This window comes from Argopecten irradians, chromosome 7 (assembly GCF_041381155.1).
Source record: "Argopecten irradians isolate NY chromosome 7, Ai_NY, whole genome shotgun sequence".
Lineage (NCBI taxonomy): Eukaryota > Metazoa > Mollusca > Bivalvia > Pectinida > Pectinidae > Argopecten > Argopecten irradians.
This window is the reverse complement of record NC_091140.1, coordinates 14,655,497-14,670,703: the sequence shown is the minus strand read 5'-3', so window position 1 is coordinate 14,670,703 and position 15,207 is coordinate 14,655,497. Positions and strand designations below refer to the sequence as shown.

General features: G+C 32.8%; 1 protein-coding gene across 1 annotated transcript; it reads right to left on the bottom strand.

Moving 5' to 3' along the window:
• Positions 1-244: 244 nt before the first annotated feature.
• LOC138327632 (chymotrypsin-1-like) lies at positions 245-15,186 on the bottom strand. The gene is made up of 7 exons (XM_069273894.1): positions 12,399-15,186; positions 10,687-10,757; positions 9,584-9,750; positions 6,933-7,011; positions 6,228-6,426; positions 5,035-5,177; positions 245-441 (listed from the first exon to the last, which is right to left on the bottom strand). Exons 1-7 carry the CDS (start codon positions 12,424-12,426, stop codon positions 274-276), a joined length of 855 nt encoding a protein of 284 aa, XP_069129995.1. The 5' UTR covers positions 12,427-15,186; the 3' UTR covers positions 245-273.
• Positions 15,187-15,207: the final 21 nt, after the last annotated feature.

Sequence of the window (15,207 nt, the reverse complement as noted above, 5' to 3'; positions counted from 1 at the left end):
CTATTCAATGTAATCTTTATAATTTAATTTACTAAAAAAAATCCCTTCAATTATACAAAATTCGTTTTGGACTCTTTTGTCTATGATATCATTATGTCGTAATCTCAGCCAATCGAAAGCAACGTTACAAATGTGTCATTTATTCCTTTTTGGACTTATAATGTAAATCTTAAAGCCAATGAAAATGGTTTTTACAACTGAAATTGAATTATTTTGTGATACCATATGTAACATAACACAGAAATATCTCAATAGCATTTATTTCCCGTAAGATTACAAGGACAGGTTGATCATTGCCTCTTTTATCCAAGATCGGAAGTGGTGCGTCTCAGCATAAACAGTAGGGTAACTAGTTAAACAACTACCCATTAAAAAAGACGTTACGCCGGCGAGTTCATATCCATCACCAACTTTACACGCTAATGGACCACCACTGTCACCCTGAAAAAAAATCGGAATTTGAAAAAGATAACTGTTGTTTGAGTTTGTGTTTCCCATTTCCAGTACAGTATATAGATTAACAAAATATAAATTTTGATCTTTGGTTGTATCTGCACTTTTGTTTGAAATACTTTACAGTAAAACCTTCGAGTGAGACCAACTCTACAAAATTATCCACTTTTATAAAGGCTTTTTCTCATGATACCGAATTATTTTTTAAATTTATTTTTTTATTCATTTTCAAAATATATAACAATAAATACAAAAGCAACACAATAACACAAAAAGACAAAAAAATGTAATGTCTGTTGTCAGTCCTCTGATGTGAAATTATGTAATTTTAAATTGAATGGTTGATTATTATTATCTTTTAAAATCTTATAAAGAGGCAATCTAATGAGACATGAATATTAGAAAAACATAATGGGAAAACTTCTGTAGGATGAGTTTATTAATGTTGATAAGAATTTATTATATACCTACATATATGTGAGAAAGTATATCATCAATCCAAACACAAGGACAGTATATATGTATATTGTAACGGACAATATTTGAAAAACAAAGATACATACAAGGGAAAACAAAATAAATAAATGAATAAATAAGAAAACAATTATACAAACAGGCAACAAAACAATTAGGACATAAGCACCAAGAGACAATGTAGGCCAAGAATGTCAGTTAGCTTTACAAAAATCAAACGTTTTATTAAAATTTATAGTTTTCATAACTGTAATAGGCCATGGGCTAGGAGGGTCCCACATGCACCATCCCCCAAACCTTCGGGCCAATATTTTACTGAATCCTTATGGCCCACTGATCATAAATCAAAATGTTAACATTGCATAAATTGGGATGAACTTTCGGTTATGACGTCATCAAGATGGCCGAAATCTCGAATTTCACTAAAAATTGAAAAATAGTTATAACATTTACATTTTTTTCAATCGAAGTAGACATATGTGGTATCAAAATGGCCACAATAGAACGGCAAATACATACCAGGACCAAATTAACCATTATATGTAGTGACTTCTACACAGGAAATGCAAAAATCTGATTTTAAGCTCAAAAATGGTAATTTTTTAGTTATTTTTTTCATAGTAGGTTTAACGCAGCAAAAATGTTCCGAAACATTAAACTATAAATGGCCGTCATCTCGAATTTCACTGAAAAGTGAAAAATAGTCACAATAAAAAATTACCACAATAGGACAACAAATAAAAAATAGTAATTTTTGAGCAAATATTTTATATACGACTCGAAGAACTGTTATTCGTAATCAGTTATTTGACCTCTTAACAGTCAGTAACAGCAAAAGTATATAGAAATGAAAAAAAGAATTATTTTTAAACCATCATTTTGTTTACAAACATCACCGGGTGCGTATACAAGGATGATTGTTATGTTTTCCAAATGATTCCTGGTGTCTTAGAATTTCCTGAATATAACATTGGCTATTGACGATTTATATCTTAACAAATTTGAATTTAATGTTGGCTGAATTTCTATGTGGGACTTAAAAAATACCTAACATAATCAATTTTCATGTTCGAAATTTTGTAGACTAGTAGCGTCTCAAAATAATTTATTCCAGCACAACGTTAAAAGGGTATCAAATTAAAACTGGGGTAAGCCTGTGTTTCCATTAATATCATGACCCTTTTCGAAACGTTTTGTGTCTTTGATGAGCAAATCCATTGTTTATTCCGTGTAGATAACGTAAGGAAATACCATATGGGTACTAAAGTGTGATATATTTATCATACTAGTTCTTAATGATAATCATTATCATTATACGTGCTTTCTAGACAGAGTATCGTCTTCGATGTCGATGAGCTGATTTAATATTACATTACAGGGAGCTCTCCCTATTTCATCCTTATGATTCCCATATCGTATATGTTCCAGACTTTCCCGGCATTATGGAAAAAACCACCAAATCCACATTCTGTGAAGAGTTGAGTTGGTTCTCCTTAATTCGTATGAAACAAAATTCCTCATTTATGTGAGCCCTCAGTGACCATAGATGGCACAGGTGGATTCTTTTAGGTCATTAATGAGGTCTTCAGTGAAGTTCCACTCTTCGAGAACCTTTTCCTGTAGTCTTTAATGGTGTCTCCACGCATACATCAGTTCTGACAAAACCAGCACCTTGGAGGGAGTGAGAAAAGTCGGACCAATGAAAAACAATTAATATTTATGACCTCATTAATGACCTCGAGGATATCACCTGTGACATCTATGGCCGCACAAGAGTCCACGATGTTGATGAATGGTGCTTCATACGAATTATGGAGCTATGTGCAAAGGAGAATCAATTCCACCATACGCAGAATGTGTATCTGGTGTAATTTCCATTATGCCGGAGAAGTCTTAAACAGCATATATTTAGATATTTTAGAATCTTAAGGATATCCCACATCCCTAAACCTGTTGTTCCTGATATGGCCATGGATGACAAGATAGAACAGCACCGTTTTGTAAACCAATAACAATAATTCTCTATTGCATTTTTTATATCTTTTTCTTTTCGCTTTTTTTGTTTTTATTTGTTTTTACTAATTGATCAAAGGTCAAATAACTGATTACGAATAATAGTTTGTTGTTAGGAAATATTTTGCTTCTTCGAGCCAAATATCAAATATTTACTAAAAATTACCATTTTTGGACTTTAAATCTATTTTTTCATTTGTCTATTTCGGTTGAAAAATGTCAATATTATGACTATTTTTCACTTTTCAGTGAAATTCGAAATGTCGGCCATTTTGATGACGTCATAACCGGAAATTATACTATGTTAACATTGTTTTTTTGTTGTTGTTGATTTTAATGATTGGTAAGAGGTCAAATAACTGATTAGAAATAATAGTTTGCTGTTTCGAAACATTTTTGTTGTGTAAAGCCAAATATGAAAAATTTGCTAAAACATTGCCATTATTGAACTTAAAATTGGAATTTTTCATAGAACCAACTGCATATGTTAAATTATTTGATTTGTTCTGATATGTATTTAATGTTCCTTTGTGATCATTCTGATACCTCATTTGTCTACTTCAGTTGAAAATGTCAATGTAAAAGTTGATAATGCAAGTTAATGCGATTAAAAAATAATAAGGTTTTTTTTCAAATATTGTTTTTACAAAATTCGTTTCTGAGACAACCCTTTGCGTTTCTAAGGTCGAGCAGTCGCCATTTTGTTTTAACTCTGCTTGCATACAACATCGGGTACCGACCCCTCTATAAAGCGCGTGAACCACGCACACGTGCAAGCCGTCGAGCGCTCGCTGTTCAAGGTGTAACAACTAACACCTGACCGGCTCTAGATTTACTGTATTATTTTACGTGTAACCTGAGGCCGTGTCATAAGAATAAAATGGCAAGTAGGTTCAACGTGCGAGATCAATTTTGATTATAGCGTAAACAAACTTGGAAATTCTGATTGCAAATCACATTGTCAAACTAAAAATAAACACTTCACTCACCTGACAAAGGTTTCATTGGAGTAATATTGTCAGCTAGATCCCAAAATATATAAAAAACGAACTGATAAAACACTTCAGTTTACATAGGATATTACACGTACATGTACACGTGTGTGCCTTTGGTACAATGTAGTTTATTCATGAAAGTGGCACTTGTTCGGGACAGGTGGTCACGTGCACGTGGCCAGTCGAGTGCATCGGATACGATAGTATACATGGAGATATATGGACGGATTATTATTAGGATTTCTATTCATGTGTGTGGAAAGTTCAGTTTGTGAAACTAAATGACAGCTTAGAGAGGTTGACATGTTTGCTTGCTAAAACAAGCCGAACACATATTTACAGGTAAGGGATTTGTTGATGTTTTAGTAGGTGATTCACTGTGGACAACCGCTACATGACTGAGCGCACGTTCGTCGATTCACTCGCTTTATATAGGGTTCGGTAGGCGTATTGTATCCAGGCAGAGTTCGAACAAAATGGCGACTACCTGTCCTTAGAAACGCAAGGGACAGTTTCAGAAACTCAAATGTATAATTTTTAACTTGCATTGTAAGCTTTAAGCTATTTTTCAATTTTTAGTAAAATTCGAGATGTCGGTCATCTTGATGACGTCATAACCGGAAGTACATCCCAACTTATTGTGATTTATGATCAGTGGGTCATAGAAATTCGGAAAAATATTGGTTCGGAGGTAAGGAGGGGGGGGGGCATGTGGGACCATCCTAGTTCATGGCATATAACCATTCGTATATTTGAGTAGTTATCTGAAATCCATATCTGTATGCATTGGTCGAAATAAGACCTTTAAGCGCTATCTCAAATTTAACATGGTCAAATTTAACATGGTTTTTAAACTGGTAAGGTAAGGATCAATTTCCAAACATTTGCTTTTATATACTTTATATAGTGTTTTATTGTCAATAAAATTACATTGTGTATGTTATATTTGTTATGACCTTTTATTAGTTTACCAAAATGAACTCTTTACAAAATGTATATAAACCACATAGGATGTCTTTATAGACAGGTTTCACTGTGTATAATAAAATATTTAAAAAAAAATAACTCGAAATACGTCCAAATGAAGAGTATGCCTTACGTTACATCCACCGCTTTCGTCTTCTCCATCCACACAGATGTGAATAGTGCCATTCAAGTAATCCTTAATAAAAGGTATACGTCGACAATCGTCATCGGTAAGTATCTTTACATTCGTGACCTGAAGCATGTCGGGTAAGGCTCCTAGACAGCAAAAAAGCAAAGTATAAGAAACAGAATTCTTAATGAATACTTCTTAAATCCACGTCACGGTATGGCAATAGCAAATTAAATAAAGTGAGAAAGTCGGAAAAATGGCGAACGGAGGTCTACCATGGTTGCCTCCGCGTACTCAAGCGTTGAATTTTTTTTAAAATGAAAGATGTCATGGTTATGTTTCAAAAAATATCTTTTTGTGTTCTTTAAATATGAGACTTTATGAAACTCAACTCGTCAAAACGTAGTTTCTTTTTTTTTTATTTTACTCGTCAAGGCTCGTAAACATAAAAAAAAACCTTTTAAGATTCGTTTCATAGAGTCTCACTTAAAATTATCACAAAAAGAACCTATATATATATATAGAATTCACTAAACTGTTAAACAATATTGATATACACTCATTGTGACATAGAAAGATCTAATTTAGATACCATGTGTTTGCCCCGTGCTGAAATAAACTTTGAAAATATTAAATAAATAATAAAATGACGGCTTAAAACTAAGCTTATTCATCCATGAAAATGCATTATGAATATTTCGTCATTTAAATTGGAAGAAATCACATGCGTCTCCAATAGTGAGTGTGCTAACTTGATTGCAATTGCATTTATTAATAACAAATGATATTGAAAACTTTTAATTTGGTAATATTTTGTATCTTAGTATATTAAGAAATGCGAAATTATCGTGATTCACTAATATAAACAAACACTACGTAAAAACCATTTTTGTGACAATTTAATCTCCCTTCATACAAGTAAAACGATCTATTGTTCTTTAATAGTTCTTACATGTTTTCCGTGTCATTTTATTTTCTTCCAAGGTCCTAAGTTATCAATTTCAACATTTGCACTGTGTGTTAAGACCACATTTGCAGACAATCATTTCATAATGAAGAATTTATGAAGATTGTCTGCAAAGCCCCCTAACATTGTTCCATAAATGCCTTAGGAAGACAGTTTATTGTTCAAATAGACCATTGTATTGGTCGGTCTTGAAGGACGTTATAGACAGGTGCACCTGTAGATTACTTACCGCCTCCTACGATTCTCCCCCATCCAGTTATTGCACAATCCTCCTCACGATAGCCTGCCAGGACGGAGTTTGTCACATTGGTCAGATTGATTGGCTGTTTGTTTGAGTTGAAGCTAATTGGATTTATGAGCTTCAATACAGCTATGTCGTTTGGATATGCTATACCGTCTGGCATTATACCGTTATAAAAGTCTTCGTGCTAAAATCGAAATTTGTACTAAAAAAATAGGCAGAAAGTTTAAAGTCTTACTGTAAACTAACTTTTTGCCGCGACATAACCTAACATTTTGTGTAAGTTGGTCTTCGGCATACAAGTGAAAGAATCGTTATAAATAATCCAGAGGACTATCAAGAGATGTTTTGGAAATTTAGTGAAAATAACCTAAAAAGATGGTATTACATTTAGGTATAGTCATCTTTTTATAAAAAAAAAATATGAAAAATATCGAATAAATTTATCCTCCTCCTCAGATGTATGATCTGAATATAGTGACCTTATAACTGGAGGACAAAACATCAGATAAAAGTCAATATTCTGTACTCACAGTTTGTACCGGCACATTTATAACATAAATTCAAATTGGAATAAGGGATTAAAACAGAATATAGATTAAATTTTAATTTAAGAAATCTTCTTAATTTTTTAGTTTGCATTCACATTTTCCGCAGTAAGGAATTGTAAATGTGTGAAAAGAGTTTATTTACCAGAATTCCATCGATAACGTTGTGTGTCGAACCCCCTGTCCCCGTGATCATGGAACTGCCCACGTGGACAGAATAAGCACTGGAATTAAAAAAATATTATCATTCAACTGATACACAAGATTTAATTTTATTTGGTTTTCCTATACTCTTTATACCTAGATTGTACAACGACAAGAGTGTATTGTATCTTCAGATATTGTTTTCCATGTGAATGAAATAAAAACATGAATTTGAATGTTTGTATATTTATCTATTAGTAAACACTCGTACTTTCACAGCGAATTAACAACGATATAATCATGGGAATATAATTTTGCGGATGACAGGTACAACGCTTTAAGGTACAATGTAGCTGCATTTTTGTCATAACAACTTATTTTGGTGAATTACAACGGCATACGAAAAGATGTTTATGTCTAAGCAGGGGGATCGCTGGTCCCTAAAGCTGACATTGAATGATAAAAAGTATGGGTTTGAGATTAAAACAATTAGTAGATATGACGATTCGAAAATAATTTCCGAGATATTCTCTGATTATGGTCCTGTCGTATCCAAGGCCACCATTTGTCATCGTACGTTCATTCTAAACTGACCATAAGCTGGTCTCATTTACACCTGTCCCGATAACATATTACCAAACAGAAAATTAATTGTATACTCACCTGAAGTTTTCATTGTCAGCTTAACCTCCAAAATACCCAGTTAAAATTAATGCAAGGAATAAATCACTTCAATATACACCAGACATAGAAAAGCACTCGAGGAAGAAACTCTACTTCATTTAAATTGAAAGAAACATAACAAAGTAAAAGAAAGATAACTTGAATGAGCTTGTTCCGAGTTTGTAGGTGTTACGCGTTTATACGTTTGAAACGGACGGATTATTATTTGGTAATAATTCGTTACTTTGTTAAGACAGCTTAGATGCAAAAGTATCTTATCGCGCTAAGACAATACCCTTTATTCGTTGAAGATAAGTTTGTGTTAGTGGTATATGCACAATTGTCAGGTGATACAGGTGTGTAGACTGAGCTCACGTGTGTTGATTTAGTGCCTCATATACGGTCGGTAAGCGTATGTTGAAATGTTGGTTGAGAAATTGAAAATAGCTACCTTAGACAAGGTAATGTTTCAAAAAAGATTATAGAAATATATTTTTTTTAATCTCATTTGTATTTTAACTTAAGAAAATAATCGAATAAACAATATAGTGTTATCACACGTGTCCCCGACGATAAAATTGCCATTATACTCTAGCTGCTCATAATATAATGGCAATGTGTTACATGTAACAAGTCGTTTCACTCATCGTATATTGAATGCTAAGCTGAAGAAAACAACAAGTGCTAATTGGTTTAGTGACTGATTATATTTAATTACCGTAAACAGCTAAAGTTACTTCAGGACAGCATTCGTGTGTTTTGCCCGACTGTGGTATAATGGACATTTTTTTTTACTTGAAACATGCTAGCTCACTAGTGACATTGTAGGTAATATTTATGATCCAATGCGATGGAAAACATAAATATCAAACAATAAAACAATAATGAGTGAAGGATAAGCAATTTGCTGATAAGTTGGTAAGTAGCGCGGAAGATCATTGTTCTCATATTCAGTGCCGTCGAGCCGCCCAAGAATAATTTATTGCACACCATAATACCCCATGTCAACGGATACAGGTGAGTAATGACGCAATAAACGTGTTTTTAAGACTTGAACACATAAGTTTATATTTACATTTTGCCACTGCGACTCCTATTACTCTAATGATAATCGTGATATGCATTATGAGCCAATAAATGCAGCCTAGACTTGGTGTAGTATTATCTACATAAATGAATGTGAGTCTTGTTTACTGACACCATGTGATTCCGCGCGTTACGGGCGCTATGAATATTTATCTGCCATCCAGATTGTATTTATATCCCCAATAAATGCAATCTAACAATCCTTGGATTGTTAAATAATGCGTAAACGTGATTACACGGCAAATAGAGGTACTCATCTTCGTTAAGCACTACCTAAAACTGAAGACGTGTAATGGATAATCGTGTGGTACATGTAGATAACACTTACTTACCTCGTTTTGAATGAGATTGGTATCACGGATAGAATCAGATATTGTATATAAACATCAAGGAGATCAAAATATTATTTAAAAGCAATAACTAACTATTTTAAGAATACTTAAAGGTATTCCATGAGTACCGATCTACGTCATCAACTGGCTGTAGTTAGAGGGAAGGAGAGAATGTACTGTAACTTTAACGCCTCCCCGGTAAGTGTATCATTTTATCATTTTAGCCACCGTTAGCGTGAACGTTAGTGTGAAAAAATCCGACAAACACACTGAAGGGACGTATCATCTTATCTATTCAACATAATGTAGGATGTGATGTGTTAGATAAATCCGTCCATATCTCATACTAGTGTTCGTCATATTGGTGCTCACCTGTGTGAAACGGGTGACGTAAACTCACAAATCAGACATTTTGTGAACCAAATAAAATGAAACATAACTTCATCTCCGCGTTTGGTCTTTTTCACATCAACGGTTGATAAAGATAATGATATGGAACATAAGCCGAAGAGGCGATACAAAATAATGGACGTTTGATGACGTAGATTGGTGCCCTTGTACATAAACAAACCTTATGTCAGCGCCTATGCAGTGAGCAGCTGTAAGAACGAAGTTGGAAGCTAGAATGATGGCGCCACAGATGAAATTGCCATTCACATTCAATGCGGCCTGCCAAGGGTGCTGACTTATAGTTGTCTCTCTTCCTCCAACAATTTTACTTTGTATTCCAAACGTAGCCTGCAGACCACCAACATTCCAATATCACCAAATATAAAACACCTAGGTGCATACCTAAACAAAACGTTCTTTGACTTAATTTATAATTTTAATAGAAAAAGATAATTTGGCGAGATTATTAAAACGTGTTGCCAAAACTAATAGTTTACCGTTGGAAATATACTTATCATCACAAAAAAAAAATTCTGTAGAAAAAAAAATTGTGTTAATTCCCACAACCCAGTTCGTTCTATTGTTTTAGTACGTCTGTTACAACGTACTTTGAAAATATTTCTAACTGCGTTTACTTGCACCATATTTAACCCACTTCGAAATATTTCTTCAAAGTGTATGAATTTTTCAAGTGGGTTGTAACATAGTAAATGCCAAAATGATGCTTCGAATACAATTAGATAACAAAATATGTATTCTTATACATCTTAAATAGATGCATTTCCTAACATGTATTTGTATTAAGCTGTTATGATCATGTTTTCAACTAATTTAACATAATATATTCCCGACAAAGCATAACATATCAATAATCATCATTTGCATTTCTTTATTTTTATACATGTATATCGAAAAAACATATAGAAATACATAAAATCAGTAGTTTCTTTTGGATGCAACCACAATCAGTACTTCTGTATTCAAATATAATGAGGATAATAATGAACGTAACATGTTTTACTGAAGTAATTTACTACTTACAGTCAATGCTGTCTATAAGGATCACAGAGCTACCAGCACAAAATGGTCTTTATATCAAAGTGGTCCGGGTCGAATTTTATTGTGAGTGTAATTTATAATTTCCGATCCCGAGTGGTTATACTAAGCAGATACAGGTGTACTTAATACAGAGGAGGTTGTTAAGCAAGTTTGGGCGTATTTCTTTCATCAAAATATACAAATGTAATTACCATTCGACAGGGATGAAAATGGTTAGTGACGTACCTTGAAGACTTGGTCTGTCGTTTCTTGATTCGGATGACGGGGATTGGATATATCCGGTAAAGCAAGACATCCTTAAGATAGAGGGGATATTATTTTAAGTCCCAATATACGTATTTGCAGTGTTTTTCATTGTTTAAAAATCCTGTTAATAGCATACAGACCAAAGACTTACCGTGACGATAACAGAGGAACATTATCAATCGAAATGTTAAGCTACACTGTATAAACACCTACAATAGTTTTAATATTTATATACATTAATTAATAATTTTAGATAAAAAACTTCAAACATTTTTGTCTTTTGTAAATTAATTGACCTATATATGTTAACGTAATTACTTATCAGACGACAGGCTTACTAAGCATTCAAAAGTTTGCGAGATGTCACTCTGTAATATGCAAAGACGGTATAACCTTTTCAAACGAATATTGAAAGAGATTGCAAAATCGTAAAGGTACAACTAGCTGCGTGTCCATGTTTACAATGTAATAGCATGTGCATTGACCGCTATGAAAACAGTAAGTGTAATTACATGCTTTAAGGCTAACATTTCATTATGTTATGTTATCGATACACGAATTACACTGTGACTGTACAGCATATCTCCAAAACTCACGAGGACTTGGTACATATCCACATTCTCCCCCAGAATTCATTGCGGTCCCCACATTCATGTGGAATTGTGGGGACCGCATTGCACCCTTGGAAAGATTGGCATATTCCAACTAACAGTCTATGGTTCGACACATCTCTATTTTCTATTCGTACCAAGTCCCTGTGTCCAAAACCATCCATCTGAACACATACAACAACCATGTTGTATGCTTTATGTTGTTGCATACGACATATTTCCATGCTTTCAAAATGAAACATTAGTGTAATGTTTTTATCTATGTTTGTATTTAAAAAAAAAAACCTTTTATGATTAGCTCGAAAAATTTTATATTGTTTATTTACAATCACAAATAAACGGCGGCGTATTAGGGCCACTACAAAATTTTATTAATCTTGTACGTACAAGTTATTATCTTGTACGTACAAGTTATTATCTTGTACGTACAAGTTAGTATCTTGTACGTACAAGTTACTATCTTGTACGTACAAGTTAGTATCTTGTACGTACAAGTTAGTATCTTGTACGTACAAGTTAGTATCCAACTCAACTTGTAGGAACAAGATACTAACTTGTACGTACAAGTTAGTATCCAACTCAACTTGTAGGAACAAGATACTATAAGTTGAACGTACAAGATATTAACCTGTACGCACAAGATAATAACTTGTTCGTACAAGATACTAACTTGTATGTACAAGATAAATGAAATTGTATAGTTGCCCTTATACGCCGCCGTACAAATGTAATAGTACAAAATTAATGTAATAATAGTTAGCACAAAAAAGATGATTTTGTAACTTATACATTTCTATAAATTGAAATATGAAAAAATAAATCTTTCTCTCATGCTTAGACGATATCAATAACATTTATTTCGATTTAATTTATAAGCTTAAGAAATGATATTATATAATATAATAATATAATTATATAAGATATGATAAAGACTATTTGTGTAATTAATCTCACATTAATAATTAAAGTCACAAAACTTCATTTAATTCTAACAACCAGAGGAACTTACATAAAGCAATATTCCTATAACATTTAGATAAATTATGTAGAAATATGCACATAAGCCAAAAAATGTCTTACCGCTTAAGATAAAAGTGAGTAACCACATTCTGAAGATGTTGCTGTCCTTTTAATAACAAACGAGACTCAATTAATGCCTTTTATAATGTTTTAAAGGCAATGCAGCTGGTACTTTCCCAAACAGAACGTGGCATGGGAAACTCTTCGTGTTCAATATAGCATGTAGTTTTATGATGGACTTTTTTCACAATATTCATAATGCCTTTATAGCTGTTTGTCTACTCATGATGTGTTTTTTTTTTGTATCCTTAAAATACAAAGCTTTACTGCCTGTTTAACGTTGCGTCATAAAAGGGACAATTCAGCCTAAGAGTGCATTAACATTTGCACATACATTGGAAACAACTTAGTTCTAATGGAAGCTACGAGTAGTTGGTGTCATTGCACATGTAATATCTTACGGTGACGATATATATGTATTAGAATAATAATAATTGAATTAGTTTCAATATTTAGTTTCATATCATTAGATTTTTTGAATAGAACAAACATGACTTTCCGGCCTAAGTTTGATAGTTGAATTTGGATACTTTGAAATTTATTTTTGAATTATACTCCTGAACATGGAAATTCATATTTGCTCTTCAGACTTACACGTTATTTCACATGCCCATAAACGGTATGAATCAATCTGAGGAATTTCCCTCATATTCCCAACATTAATGATTTAAACCATAAATTCATACGATCTACACGCTTTTTGAAAATCAACGAAAAAACAATTTAGACGTTTGATATTGCTAAAATATTTTGTAATTGTTTAATATAATGCGAATATCATCAATCTTGTTCAATCCAGGACGAAATACAAATTGTGCATCTGATAAAATGTTGTAAGATTCACTCTATTTCAGCAATCTAATTCAATATCGATGTTAAAAGTTTACCAAGACAAACAAGCTACAAGGGTTTGATTCATCTATTTTATGCGACGACGATTCAACAAAATGCGGATAAAAGTAGTGTTTTCCCGGATAATAAACATTCATTCAAATTGCTATCCATCCCATAGGCCCTACTACATGTACGTTCCCAAGACTTTATTGCCCGTGAGATTTCATATCCCACTTCATATCCCAAATTATGACAGACCGTGCATCGTTAATAATTACTTGATATAACATTTTATAAAACAGTTGATTTCTATTCTGGATTCTCCATAATAAAACTAAAATACATGCTTAAGTATTAAACTATCTTCTGGTTGCCATCTATTTAGACCATAGATGTCATTAGTAGATAGTTTAATGCCTGTATTACATTATCAACTCATTTTGGGTGTCTGCATAAACATTGTTTAAGCTAGACCAGGAAAACCGTTTATCAACGACGATTTAATACACGAGATGGAATAGTCATTTTGACGATGATCAGTTGAAGTCAACAGGTCAACATTAGTGACGTCATAATAGTCACGTTTTGGGTGTAAGTTATACCCACATAATATTATAATTCACTTTGCCTTCGTAAGTTTATATAGTACAAGTGACAAGTAAATGTAAATATATATTTATATTATATTGCTTTTACGAAATTGCGATTACATTAGTGTTACTGTCTGTAATTGAGAAACAAATCCCATCGCAACCACCATATATGTGCAAATATATCTGCAGTATATACATAAAAAATTAAGATAGTTAAGAATGAAGATTTACTCAGTCAGTGTTCATAGTGTTTGCGTTCTATAGCGATATGTTTGCATAATGCCTCAATGATCTAAATGTTATAACTACTGTGTTGTTAACGCTTTCCTTATATATTACACAACGTTTAATGATATACCTAAAATAGGATGACAATTCTTTATACTCCCCTTTTAGGACCATATAAACACTGTTTATTGATCATATACATACAGTTTAATTATGTAGTTGTTATATTCCTCAACTATGTACTTTTAAATGTTTTTATATATATAAATATATACGTATAAGAGAAACCATTTAACTGAAATTTTTACTTCATAATGTTGAGCACTAACTATAAACAACCATGAACTGATAATGCAATGACCATGGTCACTGGTTCAAGGTACGTGGTCTATGGTGATTTTTATTTTACATGAAATATGTCATTTATAAACTTATTTTCGTGATGATGACAGAGAATTCATCTCGGTACTTCTTCTGTTCAAACATTGCTTTCGTGTCAAAGTTTGATTCTGCTATGATTTCTTTGTAATTCAATATCTCCCACGGAGTAATCTGAAATCATACATTGTTTAATTTCTTAGCATTTTGTGCTTTTTGAAACGAAGAGTTTTTAAACAGATTTTATTGACAGAAAGCATCATATTAAAACCCAAATTGTTTAAGTATATGACCTATTTACAATTATGAGAATCAGAGGGCCTATACCGCTCATCGGAGTCTACTAGTACAAAGAAATACATGTTCTGAATGCAGGGCCCCCGTTTATTTCCTCGTTCTTCTAATTTGATTGCTTGGCCCAATAACTCCTGCACCAGAGAACCCAGAGTAATGATTTTATACAAACTCTGTTCCCATTCTCCAGGATTCTTCTGGCCAAATATAGTAATAACCCGTGCAGAAATCTATGAATAGAAGTGATTTAAAGGAAATGTTTATGGACCGACTGACGCCTCATAACATAAAATCAAAATGTTAGGCAAACAATAGAAAATGTTCATATAATCATGTTATCACTCCATGATTTTTTGATAACAAACCATTATTAAAACATATAAAAATGACTAGCGCACAGCTGAGCACGGTTATTATTTTTTTAAGTAGGAAATGCTTGTATAGCGTAAATCAAATTGAATTATATCATCTTACAAAATTTG

Bases quoted from the DNA above. Each gene is read 5' to 3' on its own strand.
- LOC138327632 (XM_069273894.1), bottom strand. From the start codon at position 12,426: ATGTGGTTACTCACTTTTATCTTAAGCG. The intron at 10,758-12,398 runs GTAAGACATTTT...CTCTATCTTAAG, and splicing joins ACTCACTTTTATCTTAAGCG to GATGTCTTGCTTTACCGGAT. The intron at 7,012-9,583 runs GTTTGTTTATGT...TTTTAATTCCAG, and splicing joins TGCATAGGCGCTGACATAAG to TGCTTATTCTGTCCACGTGG.